Raw genomic sequence first — 19994 nt, forward strand, 5'->3', positions numbered from 1 at the left:
CCCACTAATAGGCTAGTATGCATATGTAAGGGTCAGTTCCTGCTGTCTTTGCCTTTTTCAGTACTGTTCTCGCCACCTTCACGCTGCTTTCCTTACCATTGCTCTGGGGATAGTATGGTGACGATGTCAAATGTTCAAATTCTGGGCAAATCATTTGAACTCCTCAGCTACAAAATGAGGTCCATTATTCCTCTCTTTCTTCCTCTTTTTCTTCATCTTTCCATCTTTCCTGCTCTTTTTCTTTCTTCTTTATTCTCTACATCTTTTCCTTCTCTCTTCCTTACTTTGAATAAAACTTGTATTTAGGTACATATTCCCATTTTCCTTCTTGTTCGTATTTTTGGTTTTGTTTTACATTTGGTACAAAATGTACGATAAACACGTGACATAATAGACGTGTACCTATAATTATTTAAATGTTTAAGAGCACTTTTTTATCCCGGAAATTTGAAAAATTGACCGATCGTTCCGTTGTGGGGGGGGGTACGGTCACCTTTTGGGGGTCACCCATCAACACGATTTCTTTCTTTATTTATTTATTTTTTAATTAAGGGGGATCCTCAAAAACATACACATAAACAAAATTTGAGGGGGGTTCGACCCACCCCCCCCCCCCCCCCCCTGCGTACGCGCCTGGTTACATACCTCCCTTAAATTTGACGATATTCCTGGCTTTGGGATCTTTGATGTATTCAATTATCTAGTAGACAATATGGCAAACTATGCATTTATGATCGTCGAAAACTAGAGGCTGTTAAGAGTTTTGAAGACTTTCGATTAATATTTTTCGACGGCCTTGTGGAAAAGCTCGACTACTTCTCCCCCCCCCCCCCCTCTCTCTCTCTCTAATTATCGGCAGATAGCGACTCGAGTTTTTCGACTACAGGTCAAACCGCCGCAAAAAGACAGAACATACCAACTTGAACAAAAAGAAAATGATATAAATATTAAACACAAAATGTAAGAATTGTAGAAAATGGAATAACAAATTTATTGTTAAATGTTTTATTTAATATAGGATTTCCCGGCCAAATTCGCGAGTTTGTCATTCGAATTCATTTACTTTGCATTTAAGTTAGCGCAGATCGGCTTTGCCATGCCAATTATCATTCAATTTTCCCGTTTTTGTATTTAAATTAGGATCTTGGTCGAAGGGTTTCATAGATCTGTCATTTAATTTAGAAACTGCTCAACTAGCATTCAAATTAATCGTCACTTGTCGAGGGGCCATGTTTATCATTCAAATTAACACCTGTCATTCGTATTCGAATTATGTTTATTCAAGTTAGGAATGTTAGGGAGAAGAAATGCAACACACGTTTACAGTTTTAAAAAATGCAATTAAATGCATGATTTGCCATTAGGGTCTTTTCTGTTATTCCATTTATTAATTTTGAGGACAATGCATATGGGTGTAGTTATGTAATAACAGTCATTGTTCATGCCCATTGCACCGTGCTGAGTGCTTTTGCAGCGCTAATTGAAAGCATCAGATCATCGGCTTTGGATTACGCGTCTTTGTATACAACAGTCAGATTGGATTTTCTCGAGTAATTCAGTGATTTATTTTTTGTAAAGATTTAAATAACACGCACTTGAACCAACCCTAAAATTAACTTGGCACACAGGAGATTTGTGGCTGGCACGATAGGGATTAGCACTGTGGCATTGGGTGCATTGTATGGGTGGCAGCTTAAGAGTTAAGGCTGATCTGACCAATCTAAAAAGATTATTTCTGCCTGGCTGCGCTGTTTGGAAAGGCGTGATGCTTATGCGGAGAAGACAACGTTGACTCGTGCCAACATTTGACATTGGCGTTGACTATGATCGTTTTGTCTTGCTTGTGTGTAACAGTGTACACTCACATCAGAATATAAGGTAAGCGTATCAATTAAACAGTATTCCTATACCAATAAGCTTAGTACGGGCCAACCGTACGTACTAAAACTTTCGATCTAACGTTTGTTTGAGTTTTCGATTTGGATTGTTATGAAGATTTGATGTAAAGGAACGTCTCTTTTTCTTTCCTATTTCTTTACTTTTATTTTTTGCTCGAGTTGTTTGTTTATTTCTGTTTTTTCGTTGTTGATTTTGTTCTAGAAGGGGGGGGGTAGTCAAATATGGATCCGTTCATTTCGGAGTTTTAGAGTAAAACTCGCATAGATTTACTTCAACTGTCTGAATTCGGACTCTCTTCATTAAAGTGCCTGGCTTAATCATGCTGGCCAATTATTCAAATGATTTGTCTATACAGTTATTGAGCAAGAAAGCAAAAAAGGTATTCAATTTTCCTAGGCAACCTTAATTTATCATGATATCACAATGTTTGTAAAAAAAAAAAAAAAACATACATATATATATATATATGCATGTTAGTTTACTTTCTTCCAAAAGAATATGGGTCGAAAAATGATGACTGAAATACCCCAAAATGAAAACAAAAACAATTCCGAGAAAAAAAACATATAGGTTCAAGCGCAATTTTAATACGGCATGGATTATAGAAAGTATGTTCGGCTTATGTCAGAAGCAGACAAAATCCTAGTGAATTGGCTGTAAGTTGATTAGCTGGAAGTCATTGCAAAAGTGTCATCAAAACAAGACATATTCAAGTGATACAAATTAGAGATTATTATCGCCAACACGTACACTCTTTATTGCATGTAAAATTCATATGGTCTTAGGAATAGATCTATGCCAGTGCACCTAAATATATTTGTTTGAATAATCAATTATTCACTGTTGTCTTTCAACACGATCTTCTACAACTACAAGCTTAATGCAATTTAATGTCAAGAATGGAAAACTACAAAATGTACTAAGACTGGTTGATCTACTGAGTAATGATGACAATAACAATGTCGACTAGGTGCCTACCCTATTTGCTATTATGATTACTAATTAGACAACTACTACTACTACTACTACAACTACTACTACTACTAATACTAATACTGATACTACTACTTCTAACTACTACTACATTTACTATGACTACTACTACAAATACTATTACTTCTACTATTAATTCCACTTCTACACCACCTACTACTCTACTATTGGTATTGACTACTTCTCAAACCACCAAGATATTTATCGTTTTCTTTGAAGGCGTCACTGTGCAACACCCTCTCACAGCGATTAACTGTAAATTCTCCCGACCATTTTTGAATTTTCCCAACCATTTTTTCCTTGAAAATAAGACATAAGACAGGCTTTAAAACATCGCTCAACACTTAAAGGGCCCATGACATCGAAATACAAGCGTATTCCTGTTGGTGTGCAGTCCTGCATACATCTCATATTTTGATATGTAAACTTCTGAATTTGTTTCATAGATTTTTAAATATTTGTTGAAATATTTTTTTCTTCAAACTTGCTATAGGATTTTCCGGCCAAATTCGCGTGTTTGTCTTTAGAATTCATTTACTTTGCATTTAAGTTAGCGCAGATCAGCTTTGCCATGCCAATTATCATTAAATTTTCCAGTTTTTGTATTTAATTTAGGATTTTGGTCGAAGGGTTTCATAGATCTGTCATTCAATTTAGAAACTGCTCAACTAGCATTCAAATTAATATTCACTTGTCGAAGCGTTATTGTTATCATTCAAATTAGCACCTGTCATTCGTATTCGTAATATTTGTATTCAAGTTATGAATGTTAGGGGGAAGAATTGCAACAAACTTGTACAGTTTTTAAATAATGAAATTAAAATACATGATTTGCCATTGGAGTCTAAGCTGTTATTTCATTTATTCATTTTTAGGACAATGCAGATGGGTGTAGTCAGACATAAAGTAAAGAAGGGGCGAAATTAAGGGATATGGCATTTCTGCACGGACATGTTCATATACCCGGGAAAGGTGGGGCTACCCTCAATCGCCCCTTTTTACTACAGACTCGGAATTTTACAAAAGTAATTCACATCGTCTCTTATACCCAGCACACCCCTCTGTTTTTCTTAAAGAGTTTCAAAGTTTACTTGCCCGCCAGCAGATCGATGGCTAAAGACTTGGCTAAATAATGAATCATGTTCAAATTGTTGACTCTAGTCCCTACCCCAGTCACAATATTGTACCCTTCTTCCATAATGAAATTATGATGAAATTATGATAAGTTTATGATGAAACATAAGACGAACAACTTCCTTACATGAACATTTACAAATATATTGAGACTATCAGGTCCGTAGATGCAAGTCGTTTTTTTTTTCTTCTTAACAATCTAACTTAAATGCTCATGAATATCAGATAAATCTTATCAGTATAAGTGTATAAATGAAAGAAAATAAAATATAAAATACACATGAAAAACAATCTTGAAAGAAAAAGAATGGGCTATAAAAAGTGTGTAATAAACGAGAAATGTGCTAATTTGAATACTGCAAATGAATTAGAATGCTAAAAGTACACCGTCGCGTTGTCAGAAAATCGTGTTGCGCCAAATCGAATGACCAAATAGCGAAAGAAGCTTATTGTTCATTAATTTGAATGAAACATACGTAGATTCTAATGAAAACTCCATAGATTTGAAAACTAGAAAAAGAAATATAAACCCGAGATATACCTGACTGCACTAAAACCGTCGAATTTGAACGCAAGACAAATTAATTTGAATGACAAACTCGCGAATTTGGCCGGGAAATCCTATATTAAAGCTCTATCCCCCAAAACTTTTAATCTCATTCCCCTAGCCTTGGCTCGGTGTAAAAATGTCAGAGGTAAAAATGTCAGAGGAAAAAATGTCAGAGTAAAAAATGTCAGAGGTAAAAATGTCAGAGGTAAAAATGTCAGAGGTAAAAATGTCAGAGGAAAAAATGTCAGAGGAAAAAATGTCAGAGGTAAAAATGTCAGAGGTAAAAATGTCAGAGGTAAAAATGTCAGAGGAAAAAATGTCAGAGGTAAAAATGTCAGAGGTAAAAATGTCAGAGGTAAAAATGTCAGAGGAAAAAATGTCAGAGGTAAAAATGTCAGAGGTAAAAATGTCAGAGGTAAAAATGTCAGAGGTAAAAATGTCAGAGGTATAAATGTTAGAGGTATAAAATAAAAACAAAATCATGTGGCAAGTTTGTTACGGTTACACCCGGGCCATATATTAGGCTTATCGAAAAAGAACAGCGAGGGATATTCTGCAGTCGTTATTTCACCGCTGCTTTATTTTCTACTTTCCCAGTTAAAATTTATTTACCTTTCGGTCCCAAATTGTGACTTTTTGCCCGATTATTGCCGAAGGAAGACGAGGGGGGGGGGGTATTCTTCTTCTGGGGCACGGTGACCCGGCTGCTCTCCCCTTCCTCTTATATTATGCTTTGCTATATATCCTTCTGAACAGTGGTCAATGCCTAGGCAGAGCAGGCAGACTAATGGGACATGGTTTCTGTTCCGAGTTTCATCATCAGGCAATTATTGATAGCATTCTTAAAAGTACATGATTATCTTATACAACCTTGGTACAAATACCCCTAAAATAAGACTTAACTAATAAAATACAATTAGAATTACTCATGAGTAATTCTTATTATATTTTATTCAGGTATTGTATTAGTTAAGTCTTATTTTGAGTGTATTTGTACCAAGGTTGCAGAGGAATCATGTACTTTGAAGAATGCTATATGTTGTCTGATGATCGCTACTATTGCGGTATAAAATAGTCTGGGAGAAAATCAATAAGCAGCTTTGTTACTCCGATAAAAAGCAGAAAGCCGACCATGTTACATCCATTAAAGAGAAGGTTGAGTTCTGGGGAAAGGTGAACAATAATTTGTGAGCGTTTGTTATCATTCTTGTTATGCAAGTGTGGAAGAACATCAAAGAAAAAAGTTATTCCCTGAAAATCTATTTCAAATGACTTCATATCCCAGGTATGACAAGTAACGGCTTTAAAATGAGGCCTGATTTGATTTGCCATATGTTTGTGTAGTCCCATATCAATATCTTTCTGTGTACAGTGCTTGTGACTTTACCAAGACTGGGCCAAAGTTTTTATCATTTTGATAAAATTTTTCGTGTTTTCGTGATTCCTCGTGATTATATGTAATTATTTGTACTAAATGCACTACTCACTTTAACACTTGACTTTTGTCGAGAACTTTCATTTCTTCGTTTGGACTTTGTTCGTCTCTGGGACGTTACACGGGCTAGGTTGTAGGCTGCCACCGGCCAAACCGGTCCGTTTCACAAACATTAACACATCAACCAATTCAAAATATCAAAAAATGTTAGACATTCATACATAATATAATTATATGCAAGCCTGATCACAAAAAAAAAAATGTCAAAATCTATTTTCCACATTGTATTATCCTCAGGACATGTACGAAATACAACAAACAGCCATTTATACAATTTACATTATTGAAGAAAGGAATATAATAGACGAGCCCATGCAGTAGCTCTACGTCTCGACATTCTGTGTGATAAAAGTGCTGAGATATTAAAACGGCACTCATTTTTTTTTGCTTGTACATTTTTACCTCTGATATTTTTACCTCTGACATTTTTACCTCTGACATTTTTACCTCTGACATTTTTACCTCTGACATTTTTACCTTTGACATTTTTACCTCTAACATTTTTTCCTCTGACATTTTTACCTCTGACATTTTTACCTCTGACATTTTTACCTCTAACATTTTTTCCTCTGACATTTTTACCTCTGACATTTTTTCCTCTGACATTTTTACCTCTGACATTTTTACCTCTGACATTTTTACCTCTGACATTTTTACCTCTAACATTTTTACCTCTGACATTTTTTCCTCTGACATTTTTACCTCTGACATTTTTACCTGGCACCCTAGCGGCGTGACATCATCTGTCAGTCATCAATTAGCTAACTTGAGAAAGTGGAAAGTATCTTTGCCGAAGTCGACCACATGTTACAATACGTAATACAATAGCAACATACAAGTTGCTATGTCCGACATGCTGTAGCATCACAAGGAAGACAAAGGCAGTGATGATATATTGTACATATGTATGGAAGCATGCAATTCTATTATGAACGTGTGCTAAGGTGGGGGAAATAACATACCATTGTCTATTCTAGAATATTAGTTTAGTCTGACATGTATTTCCTCCACCCCCACCCCCCCCCCCCCCCCCACACACACACACACCTAATCGCGCGAAGCGAGGAAGCCTTGAAGTTTCGTTAAATTATTAGAGAAAGAAGACGATTCGTTGTACCGTTCTCGACTCTTAATCCTTTTCCTTCCTACGTCCTCTTCCTTTCTCCTTTCTCTTTTTTGGGGGCCGGCATTTTTTTTTGGGGGGGGGCGACTGCCCCCTTGCTACGCGCCTGCTTAAAAGGAGAAAGGTAGGAGAGGAAAGAAAGGAAAAGAAAGAAGAGAAAGAAAAGGACAAATAGAAAAAAAGGAGAGAAAAAGGAAACAAAAGAAACGGGGAATGAAAAAAGGAGAGGGAGAGGGGGTAAGAGTTTGAAAGGAGAGGTGGAATTAATAGAGAGGGGGGATATTGGGTGAAGTCACCACGTCGAGGGGGCAAGAAAGATACACATAGATAATTATGTAGCTGTGTCGGGTCCGCTGTGTCGGTATTCTTGCTCTATCCTCGTGTGCTATATCAATTCAGGAATTTGAAGTCGGTGATATGTATTATGCCAGTAGGTACAATTTTTTTTTCTCTCTACGAACTGTGACTATCGGACAGAGAAACATTTTTTTTTATAGATAATGATAAAGAGTCGGTACAACAAATTGTCTTCTTTCTCTAATAATTTAGCGAAACGTCAAAACTGAATTGAGACAAGGATTAAGAGTAATAATTCCAGGAACGTCAAAGCTTCCGCGCTTCGAGCGGGAGGGGGGCAACTAAATTTAGACAAGGATTAAGAGTAGCGAACGGTTCAACGATTCGCCTTCTTTCTCTAATAATTTAATGAAACGTGAAAGCTTCCATGCTTCGCTACAGACAAGGACTAAGAGTAATAATTTAATGAAACGTCAAAGCTTCGCGTGGGAGAGGGGAAATTAAATTTAGACAAGGATTAAGAGTAGAGAATGGTACAACGAATCGTCTTCTTTCTTTGATAATTTAATGAAGTGTCAAAACTTCCGCGCAAAGCGCGGGAGGGGGGAAACTGAAAAATAACTTAGTTCCTGGCCCCGGATTTCTAAGGTTAAATTTGTAGAAATTTGGACATTGGCATTAATCTATTTGGCATTAATCTATTTGTCGATAATTGGTGGATAGTTTGCCGGTAATGGTTTCTACACCCCCCAACTGAAAAAAAGTTTAGCGACGCCTCTGATAACATCACCGTTTAACACTCGAGATCATTTGTGCAAGTACTATTGGTGAAGTACCAGTACCCGTTGGTGAAGTACCAGACCACCGTTGTAAGATACCAATCTCTGTTTTGAAAGGACGGTTTTTGTTTCGCCTGACGATCGAGTTATGACGTCAGAAGCGATGTTTTTTTGGTTGAATTTTTAGTCTGCCGAGTGGGGGCGTAGTAATTTAGCTGCACATGATTCTCAATTTTGGGAAAAGTCATCTTTCTGATTGCGAACAATATTTAGTATTTCCAGACAAGCCCAATGTTGTTGAATCGCCTTTTGTGAACGGTATCGCATCATGCTTGAAATTGTCGCTATTTATTGAAGTGCAGTCAGTCCGATTGGTTGGTTATACGCTACAACCGTCTTTGTGAATTGTGCAGCAACGAAGCATATACAACGTCTCACGACGTGACAGATCACGTTGCTCTTACTTCTAACCAATCAGAAGGCCTCGTTTTTTCCAGGAAGTGCCGGTTGACATTAATGCGCCAAATGTGGTTCTCAAATTGCAAATGCTTCCGACTCTACCCTCACCCACCCCCGCTTAATCGCTCCATTCCTTCGCTCCGTCGTTTTTCATATATTTCACCCCATGCAATTTGTTTGTGCCCCCCCCCTTGTAAGAAATTCCTGGATCCGCCACTGAATGATATGATTATGAGTATGAGGGAGGGGTACGGGTCGGCGTCGTAGAGCTTCATCGGATTGGTTCTGTCCCTGAACACACGCTCTCTACGGTGGGCATCACGCCCTAAGATGTGCATGAGTGCTGCCATTTTGGTTGTCAAGACTTATTATTTGGTGTTAATTGAATTTGTCGCAGGTACAAGACCATCGACAAATTTATTGAAATTATTCGGTGGTCTTTAAGAAATTAGTCGCTGTTTTCCAACGACAAATTTTCATAAAATGGAAATTAGTCGGTGATGATGAAATTGTCGGTGAAAATGAATTTAGTCTGTGAAAACAACCGACTAATTGTTTGATGAAAAAAAACAGATAATAGGTGTTCCTAAAACATTTAGAGGTGACTGTTTATATATATACAGTGAGTCCCAGAAAAAACGAAACCGAGAAGTATCGATGTTTTATCATAACTTAATCACAACCATAATTAATGAATGATACATATTTGGAAAGCTTAGAGTCTCCTCTTTCAGTTGATGCTACTCGGATGATGCATATTTTACGCATGAGTGATTAAAACCAATTTGAAAGAAGGAAACCAAAAAGACATTTGGCGGGCGGTATCTGAATTTCGAAGAATAATTCACATTTCTAGAAAGTTGAGTTTCTGCCCTTTCATATGACACCTCAATCAGGAAAAATGAGCGAGGAATAACAAAGTTCTGTTTGTTTAAAATAGCCCTTACATTTTCATAATTTTAACAAACGAATTCGTTTTCACTGGGTGCCTGTCGTAGCAAAAAGCAGATTTGACAAAAGACTTAACTCCGTTTCGTTGACAATCAGCCATGCATGAAGACTCTCGTCTACGGCTGATTGTCAACGAAACGGAGTTAAGTCTTTTGTTAATTTCGTTTATTGATACGGCAGGCAGCCAGTGAAAACGAATTCGCTTAATAAAATTATGGAAATGCAAGCACTACTTCAAACAAACAGAACTTTGTCATTCCTCGCTCATTTTTCCTGATTGAGGTGTCATGAAAGGGCAGAAACTCAACTTTCTAGAAATGTGAATTTTTCTTCGAAATTCAGATACCGCCCGCCAAATGTCTTTTTGGTTTTCTTCCTTCAAATTGCTTTTAATCACTCATGCGTGAAATATGCATCATCAGAGTAGCATCACATCAAAGAGGAGACTCTAAGCTTTCCAAATATGTATTATTCATTAATTATGGTTGTGATTAAGTTATGATAGAACATCGATACTTCTCGGTTTCGTTTTTTCTGGGACGCACTGTATATATATATATATATATATATTTCATTATCATTACTGAATTATGATTATCATTATCATAAGAATTATTATCGTCAATAATATTATCATTAATGATAATAATTCATTTTTTATTATTTTTGTTATCATTATACAAATTATGCAGTCATCATCATGGAGAGCTACATTTTTCGAGAAGCAACTAAACTGGATGTAGAGACAATATACCAAATTCTTGTAGAAGATATTTGCCAGGAAGACGACACATGGGACCAGGTTATGATTTCCAAGATTGGTAATTATTAAGTTCTGAATCTAGTCTGAGCCAGGAGCGGATACAGGATTTTAAAAAGAGGGGGCACAAAATTTTTTGACCTCCCAAAAAAGGCATCGGGAATTTTCTAATATTTTTCTAACTTCACAATGCTCTGACAAGCAACATATTATTTAGGCTGTGCTTTAGGCTGCTTTGGTTTCAGGTACCATGAATAATTCTCAAAAATATCAGTTTATAGGAGAGCAATATTTGAAACTGTGTATAAAGTTAAAATGTGAGAACAAGTATTATTAACCGTATCAGACATCTGAGCAGGGCAATTTTTAAATGCTATTGCCCTCAAGGTTTGATGGATAAGTCAACAAAATTACAATAAGTTAGTCCGCTCAGAAAAGTCAATGGGATTTTGTGTGTAATTTGGCGGGCAATATAAGTTATACAGTAAATCAATGCGCAAATATTTTAGCCCGCTCAGAAGAGTCAATGGGATTTGTGTGTAATTTGGCGGGCAATATAGGTTATACAGTAAACCAATGGACAAATATTTTAGCCCGCTCAGAAAAGTCAATGGCAAAATGCGTGTTAAACTAGTGAGCAATAATATAGTGCCAGTTGTAATTTACATCGCGCGTCAGCTATTGTAATTTACATCGCGCATCGTGTATAAGAAAATGCGCACTTTGCGCGAACTCTATTGTGACGTAACAATCACACCCTAGGCAAACTGTTTGCAGTGTATCGAAAATCTGTCAAACACTGAATGAACAGTGCTGGTTTGACAATGTTTTTGCAACTTCTAATGCTAGGAAACCCTGTCTAGCCTACATAATTTAAGAGTATAAGATAGTAAGAGTTTCTTGTTTGCTTTAGGTGTCTGATGTGGTTAATAATAGTAATATTGACTGCCTAATTCAGGGCAATACGACTTGTCATATATCACCCTCACCTTCGGTTCGGGCGATATGTCGTATTGCCCAGAAGGCAGTAAATATTACTTAATTATCTTTACTTTGTATATACTTATTTTGAATAGAAACCGTAGCCTCGGAGAAAAAATAATATCACTCATGGACATCTAAAACTTGTCTGTTCATGTCGCTATGTTATATCGGCATGTCCAGGTTATTATTTTTTGTTTCACGTATCCTACCACAATAGTATACAGTGAGTCCCAGAAAAAAAACGAAACCGAGATTGATCGATGTTTTATCATAACTTAATCACATTTATAAATGATAAATGACACATATTTGGAAAGCTTAGATCCTCTTCTTTCATTTGATGTAACTCATATAATACATATTTTACGCATGAGTGATTAAAATTAATTTGAAGAGAGGAAACCGAAAAGTCATTTGGCGGACGGTATCTGAATTTCTAGGAGAAAATCACATTTCTAAAAAGTTGAGTTTCTTCCCTTTCATATGACACCTCAATCAGGAAAAATGAGCAAGGAATGAAAAAGTTCTGTTTGTTTAAAGTAGTGCTTGCATTTCCATAATTTTATCAAACGAATTCGTTTTCATTGGGTGCCTGTCGTAGCAACAAACAGAGTGACAAAAGACTTAATTCCATTTCGTTGACAATCAGCCGTAGACGAAAGACTTCATGCATGGCTGATTGTCAACGAAACGGAGTTAAGTCTGTTGTCAATTCTGTAAAACCCAGGCGTTTATGTTTGATTCAGTTAAGATCTCATTAAAACACACTTGAAGTTAAAGCTTATGTTAAAACTCCACAATACCAGGCAAAGAATGGGACGCCAAATAAACAAATGAGTTGGCCACATGTAACCTCCACCTCCTTCTTCTTACCCATCTTCCTCCTCCTCCTCCTCTCCTTCTTCTCCTCGCCTTTTCTTTCTTCTCCTCGCCTTCTCCTTCTTCTCCTTCTTTTCATCTTTTTCTTTTTCTTCTTGGTTTTATTCCTCTTCTATTCTTTTTCCTTCTTTTTCTTCTTAACGTTACCTTTTTCCCTTCTTCTCCTTATTTTTCTTTCTCTTATTTTTCTTGTTCTTCTTGGTTTTATTCCTCTTCTATTCTTTTTCCTTCTTTTTCTTCTTAACGTTACCTTTTTCCCTTCTTCTTCTCCTTATTTTTCTTTCTCTTATTTTTCTTTTTCTTCTTGGTTTTATTCTTCTTCTATTCCTTTTCCTTCTTTTTGTTCTTAACGTTACCCTTTTCCCTTCTTCTTCTCCTTCTTTTTCTTCTTCGTCTTTTTTCCCCTCTTCTTTCTCGTTGTCTTTTCATTTTTATATTGTTTTGGTTTCTTAGAATTCAAGGAGCTCTGCTTTGGCTCCGATAGATCACTGTATCCGATTGTAGTGGAATATGCCACGGTGGGAGGTACTAATGCCATTGATAAAGCGATCGTCGGCTGTGTTATGTTCACTGTGATAACTGACTACTTACATGGCAAGCAGATCTACATACAAGGACTCGCAGTTAAGCATGAACACAGAAGTAAGTAACCGATCCTATTCCATTCCATTGCCTCTGGTATTGAGAAAATAAAACACCTTACAAATATAAAATTCCACTATTTTCAAAGGATTTCTAAACTATTTTCCCCATTTCTCCTTATTATTCCCCCTCCTATATCTCTCCCCTTCTCTCTATATATTTCTCTCCTGTTCTCTCTCTCTCTCTCTCTCTCTTCTGTTCTCTCTCTCTCTCTCTCTCTATCTCTCTCTCATGTGTTCTCTTTCTCCTGTACTCTCTTTCTCCTGCTAGGGAATAATATATTGCCCATTATATATGTTTGACTATCACTATGGCCGCCAAGAAATGCAATATATTGTTTGTCATGTCACATCACTTAGGCCAATCGTGTTGCAAGCTTCTTGGTATGTGAAATGTCATATTTGATATCACTCCCCCAACTTGCCCAAGGTACGTCGAAAACTGTGCCAGCAGATGTTTTGAACAGGCAGTGTATAATGAACTTTTAGAATAGAGTTATAGACCAGTTAACGTCAGTCACGGTAACATATTTCGTATACAGAAAATGGCAATGTTAGAGTCACTTTCATCATAATAATGTACCGAATTTAAGTCATTTGAATGAATTCTATTTACCTGCTTGAATTTGAGATATCTGTATAATTGAATTATATGTACGCCTTTGCAAGAACAACAAAAAAGAGGAAAATACCAATAATGCAGTCATGTTAAAATAACGGGATTGAGATATTATTAGCCATTCGGTGTCAAAAATAAATCATATTAAAGATCCGTTATTGGCACTTAAGGACCATAACATGTCGGCTTCTGCCTGTATGCCATAATTATTTAGGATAAAAAATTTCCGTTTGAATGCAGATAAAGAGATGGATTCAGTGATTTCAGAGTTCATTCTTAAACTTCGGATCTGAAAAAAAAAAAAATTCTTTGCAATTATAGTTTGAGTTAGTGGTAAATTCAATCGAATGAAATCAATAGATTAAATTGTCCGAAATGAAATTGAACGCCAAAACAAGCTCCTCAGGCCAATCGTGTTAATTTGAATGCAAGAACCTCGAAATCCAATGACGATATTTGAAATCGTTAGTTCACCATTTCGCATGCACATCATCGATTGATTTTCCTCTAAAGATAAATCGAACGTGGATATAAACCCATATCGGAATGCTCTTAACTAAAATTAGTTTGCCGATTAGTTAGTTTTGATACCCATAATTAAATCGTGTGTCTTCAAATTAATCTCGTTGCCCGGATTTGAAATTAGGAAGATCGTGGCGCTCAAAGCTTTTAAAGATAAACTCCAGTTCTGGTAAAAGAAAAAATAATTCTCACAGAATCAAACGAAACTTACACTGAATCTTCAAGATTACAAATAAATGACATGTGCAAAACAATTTTGGAAGAAAATGTATACTGGCTGAGTAATGAGCATAGAGAGACAAGGAAATCAAGGTAGTACTAGCCCCGACACCATGTGTGTTGTCCCATATATAGCTTTCTGTGTACAGTGCTTGTTACTTTACCAAGACTCGGTCAAATTTATTATGATTTTGATAACTCCAGAACCTTGCAGTGCACATCAATACTTACATGCTACATGATCAACTGTTTCTGATCCTTTCCACACCTTTTCTTTCACAATGCAATCGCATTACCAGTACTAAAGTTTGTCTTTAAGGAATAGATCATACAATCTATACTTCCCCGGGTCAACTGTCGCTAACGCAAATTAATGTCTTGCCAGATAACGTTATTGAACCTTACACCTCGTGATCCTCACTCCGGTGATTTATCCCCGAGACCACATCAAATCTGTTTTTTGTTTTCCATCTGTTATCACAGAAAAGGCTGTTGGCACAAAACTCGTAGAGACGGCGATGGAGGTAAGTACAAACTGTTTTGTCTATTTTATCATTATTGATATGCTTTGGTAATTAGGAAATAACAAACAACTTTTAAGTACCATACATGACCAAGTTTGTTATAAAGAGCATACAACTACTTAAAAAAGGGTCATTTTATTTCACATTTAGTCCGATTTTTTTACTAGAAGATTTTGGAAATTAATGTAGCAATCAGATACGTTTACGTCTTAGACGTGGTCGGTATCATATATAGCATGGACATTGAACACCAATATGCAGGGAATTGTATTGACCATGAAATACAGGAGTGATTGGGATGTTTCTTTAATCATACTAATTATTCGTTTTCTAATTTACACTATGGTATTATAAATCTAGATAAATATTTATGCTACTTTATAATAATGGAGTAACAACAATAGAACATTCATCTATCGATTTAGGTGTTCACAAGTATTATAAAGCTGTATTACGAAATCTTAAGTAAGTTTCCTCACCCCCCCCCCCCCCCCCTTTTTCGGTACCCATTTAATCCTTCCCCATTTCTCCTATTTTCAGCTTTTAGTGTAAAGTATTGTGCCGTGTAAATCTGTTTACCCCATCGCATTTGGTAAAACGTTCTTCATTCAAATGTTAAAATATTCAAATGATAAAACTATTGAAGGAAATGACATTGACAACGAAAAATTCATCCAGTTCTAGCCCTGACGTCAAAATTTAATTAAAAACAAGTCACTAATCAATCAGTATTCCTTTTGTTAACATTTATATCTGTTCTGTGAGTATAATCCCGCTTTTTATTTCTCTCTATATATCTTTATCTCTCTCTCTCTCTCTCTCTGTTTGTAAACAGTTCGGACAAAAACTTGGGTGCAAGTCAGCCTTTGTATTAATCGAGCGAGCCAATTCTGCATCAATGAACGTATTCAAAAAGTTTAACGGAGAAGTCATATGGGAGAACTATAGCATGGTACACTGCAAGAACATAGGGAACATAATGTGATTATATTAACCCATTGCTTACTGGAACCGTTTGGTCCCTGTGTCAAGCCTATGGAAATTAGATAATTCAGTAGTTAGAGGTAGTCAGATCAGCCATTTAACGCAATTGTCGGTACGCTATAAAAGTAATAATGATTATAAAAAATAGGTCTTTACAGTGTATACTAGTTTTTGTAATATCCGTGAACTGTCTATTTGAATATGCTTATCATTACTTAATATATTTTCAAATTACATTCTTAGTAATTTGTTTCCTTTTTATCGTGGTAAAGGGTTACGCTCTTGTATGTTCGTGTTACCCTCTTAAAACGAACCAAAAGGGAATACAGATACAACATTCCTCGTGTGGGTACAGATTACTTAATAAATTAAAATCCTGTTTATGAATTTGTATATTGGTAATGTCCAAACTGTATGATTTTATGTTCGTACTTGTCTTTCTTTTTATCAGAAAGCAATGCATTATTTAACTACAATGATATGAAATTGGTTCAAGTGCTTTTTGAGTAATAATATCAACATTTTGATAAACGTTCATACTCACTTTAATAAGTATGATATAAGTACAACAAACAGGTTGTAAGATATTAGTTTTATTTATTGTTTGTTGTTTCCAGATTTTACATGATACCAATATTACAATATAAAACAATTCTTTGATTATAATCACACAAAATACATTAGATACATGTTACAAATATATTAATTGATTGAGTTCCTTAACAGCTGTAACTGACAAGAAGACGAATGTATTTATTTGATAGTTAGATATGACAAATCCAAATAAAAAGCAAATCTTGTAAAGAATAGGTTCCGTGCAACATATTACATTTATATGTACGAAGTTTACTTAGAAATATTGATGAAATGACATTATCATTTACTTCGTCAACGGCAATTGATGCTGAGATGAATCGGAATAAGGAATATCATATAAATGTATTTAGACAGGATCATAATGCCTACAAGTATATATAAGTATATAAGCGTATCAGGACCATTACCCCCTGGGCAATTACCCTCCCCCCCCCCGGAAAATTACGCCCCGGAAAACTACCCCCGTAGGACGATTACCCCCCGGAAAATTCCCCTCCCCCCCCCCCGGAGAATTACCCCCCCCCCCCCCCCCGAGGACAACTACCCCCATGGAAACTACTGGGCATGATGGTTCAGTGGTAAGAGCGCCCGCCTCATGAACGGGAGGTCGTGGGTTCGAACCCCGGCCGAGTCATACCAAAGACTTTTAACAATGGGACCTTCTGCCTTTTAGCTAGGCGCTCAGCATATTAGATTGGAGAAGGGTAGTAATAACATATTATGTTATGCAGGGCCCGCTGGAAGAGCAGTTTCATAACCGAAGTGGCTACCCTGGGTAAATAAAACGTTATTATTATTATTATGATTATTATAACCCTCGAGGACAACTATCCCCCAGGAAAACTACCCCCGAGGACAACTACGCCTCCTCCCTTCGAGGACAACTCCCCCCTCCCTTCGAGGACAATAAACCCCGGAGGACAACTACCCCCAATGACAATTTCCCCCGAGGAGTTTATAACACTGTGACGTATAACGCAAGCTTCTCTCCAAATTGCTATTTACAGACAATTTCATTAACTTCATTTTCTTAGTTATTTATGAAGTTTATTTCAGTCTTTTTAAATTATTCAATTCGATATGGGGGTGGAGGTTGCCCAATTCCCCTGTAGTTGTGCTACCGAGTAAAGAACAGACATTACATTTCTTAGAAATTGAACAATACATTGCGCGCAGATGAGTACGCGTTATAGCCTCTCTCACCGTCAATGGCACAACAAAGAAATTAGGATGTAAAAGTTCCTTTATGCATCCTCTGTAACTTTTTTAATCAGCTAATCATGTATTTGTCTTTGTATGTATAATGGGCCCTCATCCATGCCATGATCCATAATTAAGGTTTTCTTCACGTCATCTATCTATTTCTGTTGTCATGCTGATCGAAGTATAATAATTATGTTTTCGTGTACGTTAAATTATTTTGAAATAGAATTGCCTTTAAGTTATATGTACGATGTACGCTGTCAAAAGAAAATAAATATCCGCTCTCTGGTAATTCATCTCATTTGATTTTGTAACTCCAGCACAGCGTTTTTCAACCGGGGCGCCGCAAGCCAATGATTTGGAAAACGTTGATTTTTTTTTTTTTTTAAGTGAAGTACCAGAAACGGTTAAAATATGTAATTACATGAGAAAATAAAGTTTTGAAGATACTAAAGTGTCTTCCTTCCTAGCTCGTTGAAAATATTTTTACAGCAAGGCAAATAAGGGCAACGAGAGGCCCGAATATCCTCATATTCGTGTATCAAGGTCATGACCGAATATATCACTTTTTATTTATGTTCATTCGGCTTCAAGGTGCCCGCATACAGTTTTAAACAGTTTCTAGTGTGTGGATTACAAACTAATTTTTTACCAGTTTGAAAATGTCTTCTCCTTTTTATTCTTAAATGTGCCTATACCTGTGTGCATAGCACTTGACGAGAGCCAGAGTCATGCAAAATTATTAGTCTATAAAGACTTTGGGATTTGGGAGAAACTTTTAATTTCTTAAGAGGGTACCGTGACTAACAAAAAGTTGCTCTAAAAACCCATCTCTTTCTAAACAGTGCTATTGAATCATGTCAATATAGCGTAATAATTTGTGTTGTTTTAGTTTACTTTATTTTAGTTAAGAATGTTATATTTTTGTGATAGTAATACATGTATGTACAGCGCCATGAGCGTCAGAGCCTGGCGGATACCGGCGCTATATAAATATCCATATTATTATTATTATTATTATTAAAAACACGCTGCTCCAGAGAACTGTATTTCTATGCATTTTGAAAAGCGCTGGACAATTGCCTAATAACTTACAACCGCACTGGCGTTGCATAAATTATAATTAAAGGGAAATGTGTAGTAATGAGAAAGACAACGTGCTATAGTATTTGAAAGAATATGGGTTCATGCAGGGGATTTTATTGGCTCGTAGCCATCTCTCAATGTGTCAGATCGTCTTTTGCTATTGAATCCTGATTGTCCACGGGGGTACAGTTGTCCTCGGGGGTGATATTAGGGACTTTTAGATTTGCATGTCGACAGCTTTGACTGCAACGTGTGACGTCATTTTAAGGCACTGCGCATGCGTTACGTCGTCTCAGTCGGCGATCGAGAATGCGTCAACCTTGATTTACCTAAATCTAGTACATACACACATATTGATATTTATATAGCGCCTTTACATGCTCAAGGTACTATTATGCCGCGTGCGCATAAAATATACAGTTCCTCAGGTAGACAATTAAAGGAACATTCCTTCCCTGCTATTATGTAAAAATGTGTAGAACAGGTGTCACATGCATATTATTCACCTGTTCTACACATTTTTACATAATAGCAGTGAAGGGAGGTTCTTTTGTTGATGGTAGAATGAGGAACTGTATATTGTGTCTTCTTTCTTTGTCCGTGATGTTCATAGTGTTACTTCTTGCATGCATGTATATCGTCGAGTGCAATCTAAAAGATTTCTAATTGTAGTCAACATGGGCAGTTAAGTACGTTGACACGCATGATCAGTCGGCGTTCGTCGTGTTCTCGTCCACTCAATCTAAAAGTCCCTATTAGGCAATTTTCGCAAACTCATTGTGGAATTAGAATCTGCGGTTCGTGTACAAAATCGAGAAGTTAGTATAGTAACAGTTAGATGACCGCTGAGGCTCTGTAATCTAGAACGGGTTTTGGCCAAATCTACGGGGGTTCTCAATGACGCCCCAAGTGAATCAAGTGCCGCGATACAAACTATTTCATTCACCTGATAATAACAATAGTTTTTAAATAGACAGAATCCAATCTGCATACATTGGTTGTTGCCACATTTAATACAAGCAGTTTGCATTCTGACTATTGCGAATCCTAGACAGGTGAATGAAATAATTTGTATTGAGGAACTTCACAAAGACGTATGTATTAAATTTGATTACATTACGAAAATGGTCTATTACCTTCCACGCAATTAAGTACAGACGGGACTACACGACTAGCACAACTTGTCTCGATCAAGCCACAAAACGGCTTTTTGTCAAATTTCAACAATTTATCATCAAGTTTTAAAACAATTCATGTTATATCCATATTCATGTTGTTATTGTTCAGAAACAATAA

General features: G+C 36.4%; 1 protein-coding gene across 1 annotated transcript; it reads left to right on the top strand.

Moving 5' to 3' along the window:
• The first annotated feature begins 1679 nt into the window (after nt 1-1679).
• LOC588922 (diamine acetyltransferase 2) lies at nt 1680-16619 on the top strand. The gene is made up of 5 exons (XM_030982674.1): nt 1680-1878; nt 10373-10501; nt 12757-12945; nt 14788-14828; nt 15664-16619. The coding sequence occupies exons 2-5, from the start codon at nt 10381-10383 to the stop codon at nt 15811-15813; spliced, it is 501 nt and encodes a 166-aa protein (XP_030838534.1). The 5' UTR covers nt 1680-1878; nt 10373-10380; the 3' UTR covers nt 15814-16619.
• The last annotated feature ends 3375 nt before the right edge of the window (nt 16620-19994 follow it).

Source organism: Strongylocentrotus purpuratus, unplaced genomic scaffold (assembly GCF_000002235.5).
Source record: "Strongylocentrotus purpuratus isolate Spur 01 unplaced genomic scaffold, Spur_5.0 spur5_scaffold_13, whole genome shotgun sequence".
NCBI classification, from domain to species: Eukaryota; Metazoa; Echinodermata; class Echinoidea; order Camarodonta; family Strongylocentrotidae; genus Strongylocentrotus; species Strongylocentrotus purpuratus.

Excerpts from the sequence above, each read along its gene's own strand:
- LOC588922 (XM_030982674.1), top strand. The coding sequence starts at position 10,381 with ATGGAGAGCTACATTTTTCGAGAAGCAACTAAACTGGATGTAGAGACA. Across the intron at positions 10,502-12,756 it reads GGTTATGATTTCCAAGATTG|AATTCAAGGAGCTCTGCTTT; the intron begins GTAATTATTAAG and ends TTGGTTTCTTAG. Across the intron at positions 14,829-15,663 it reads TCGTAGAGACGGCGATGGAG|TTCGGACAAAAACTTGGGTG; the intron begins GTAAGTACAAAC and ends GTTTGTAAACAG.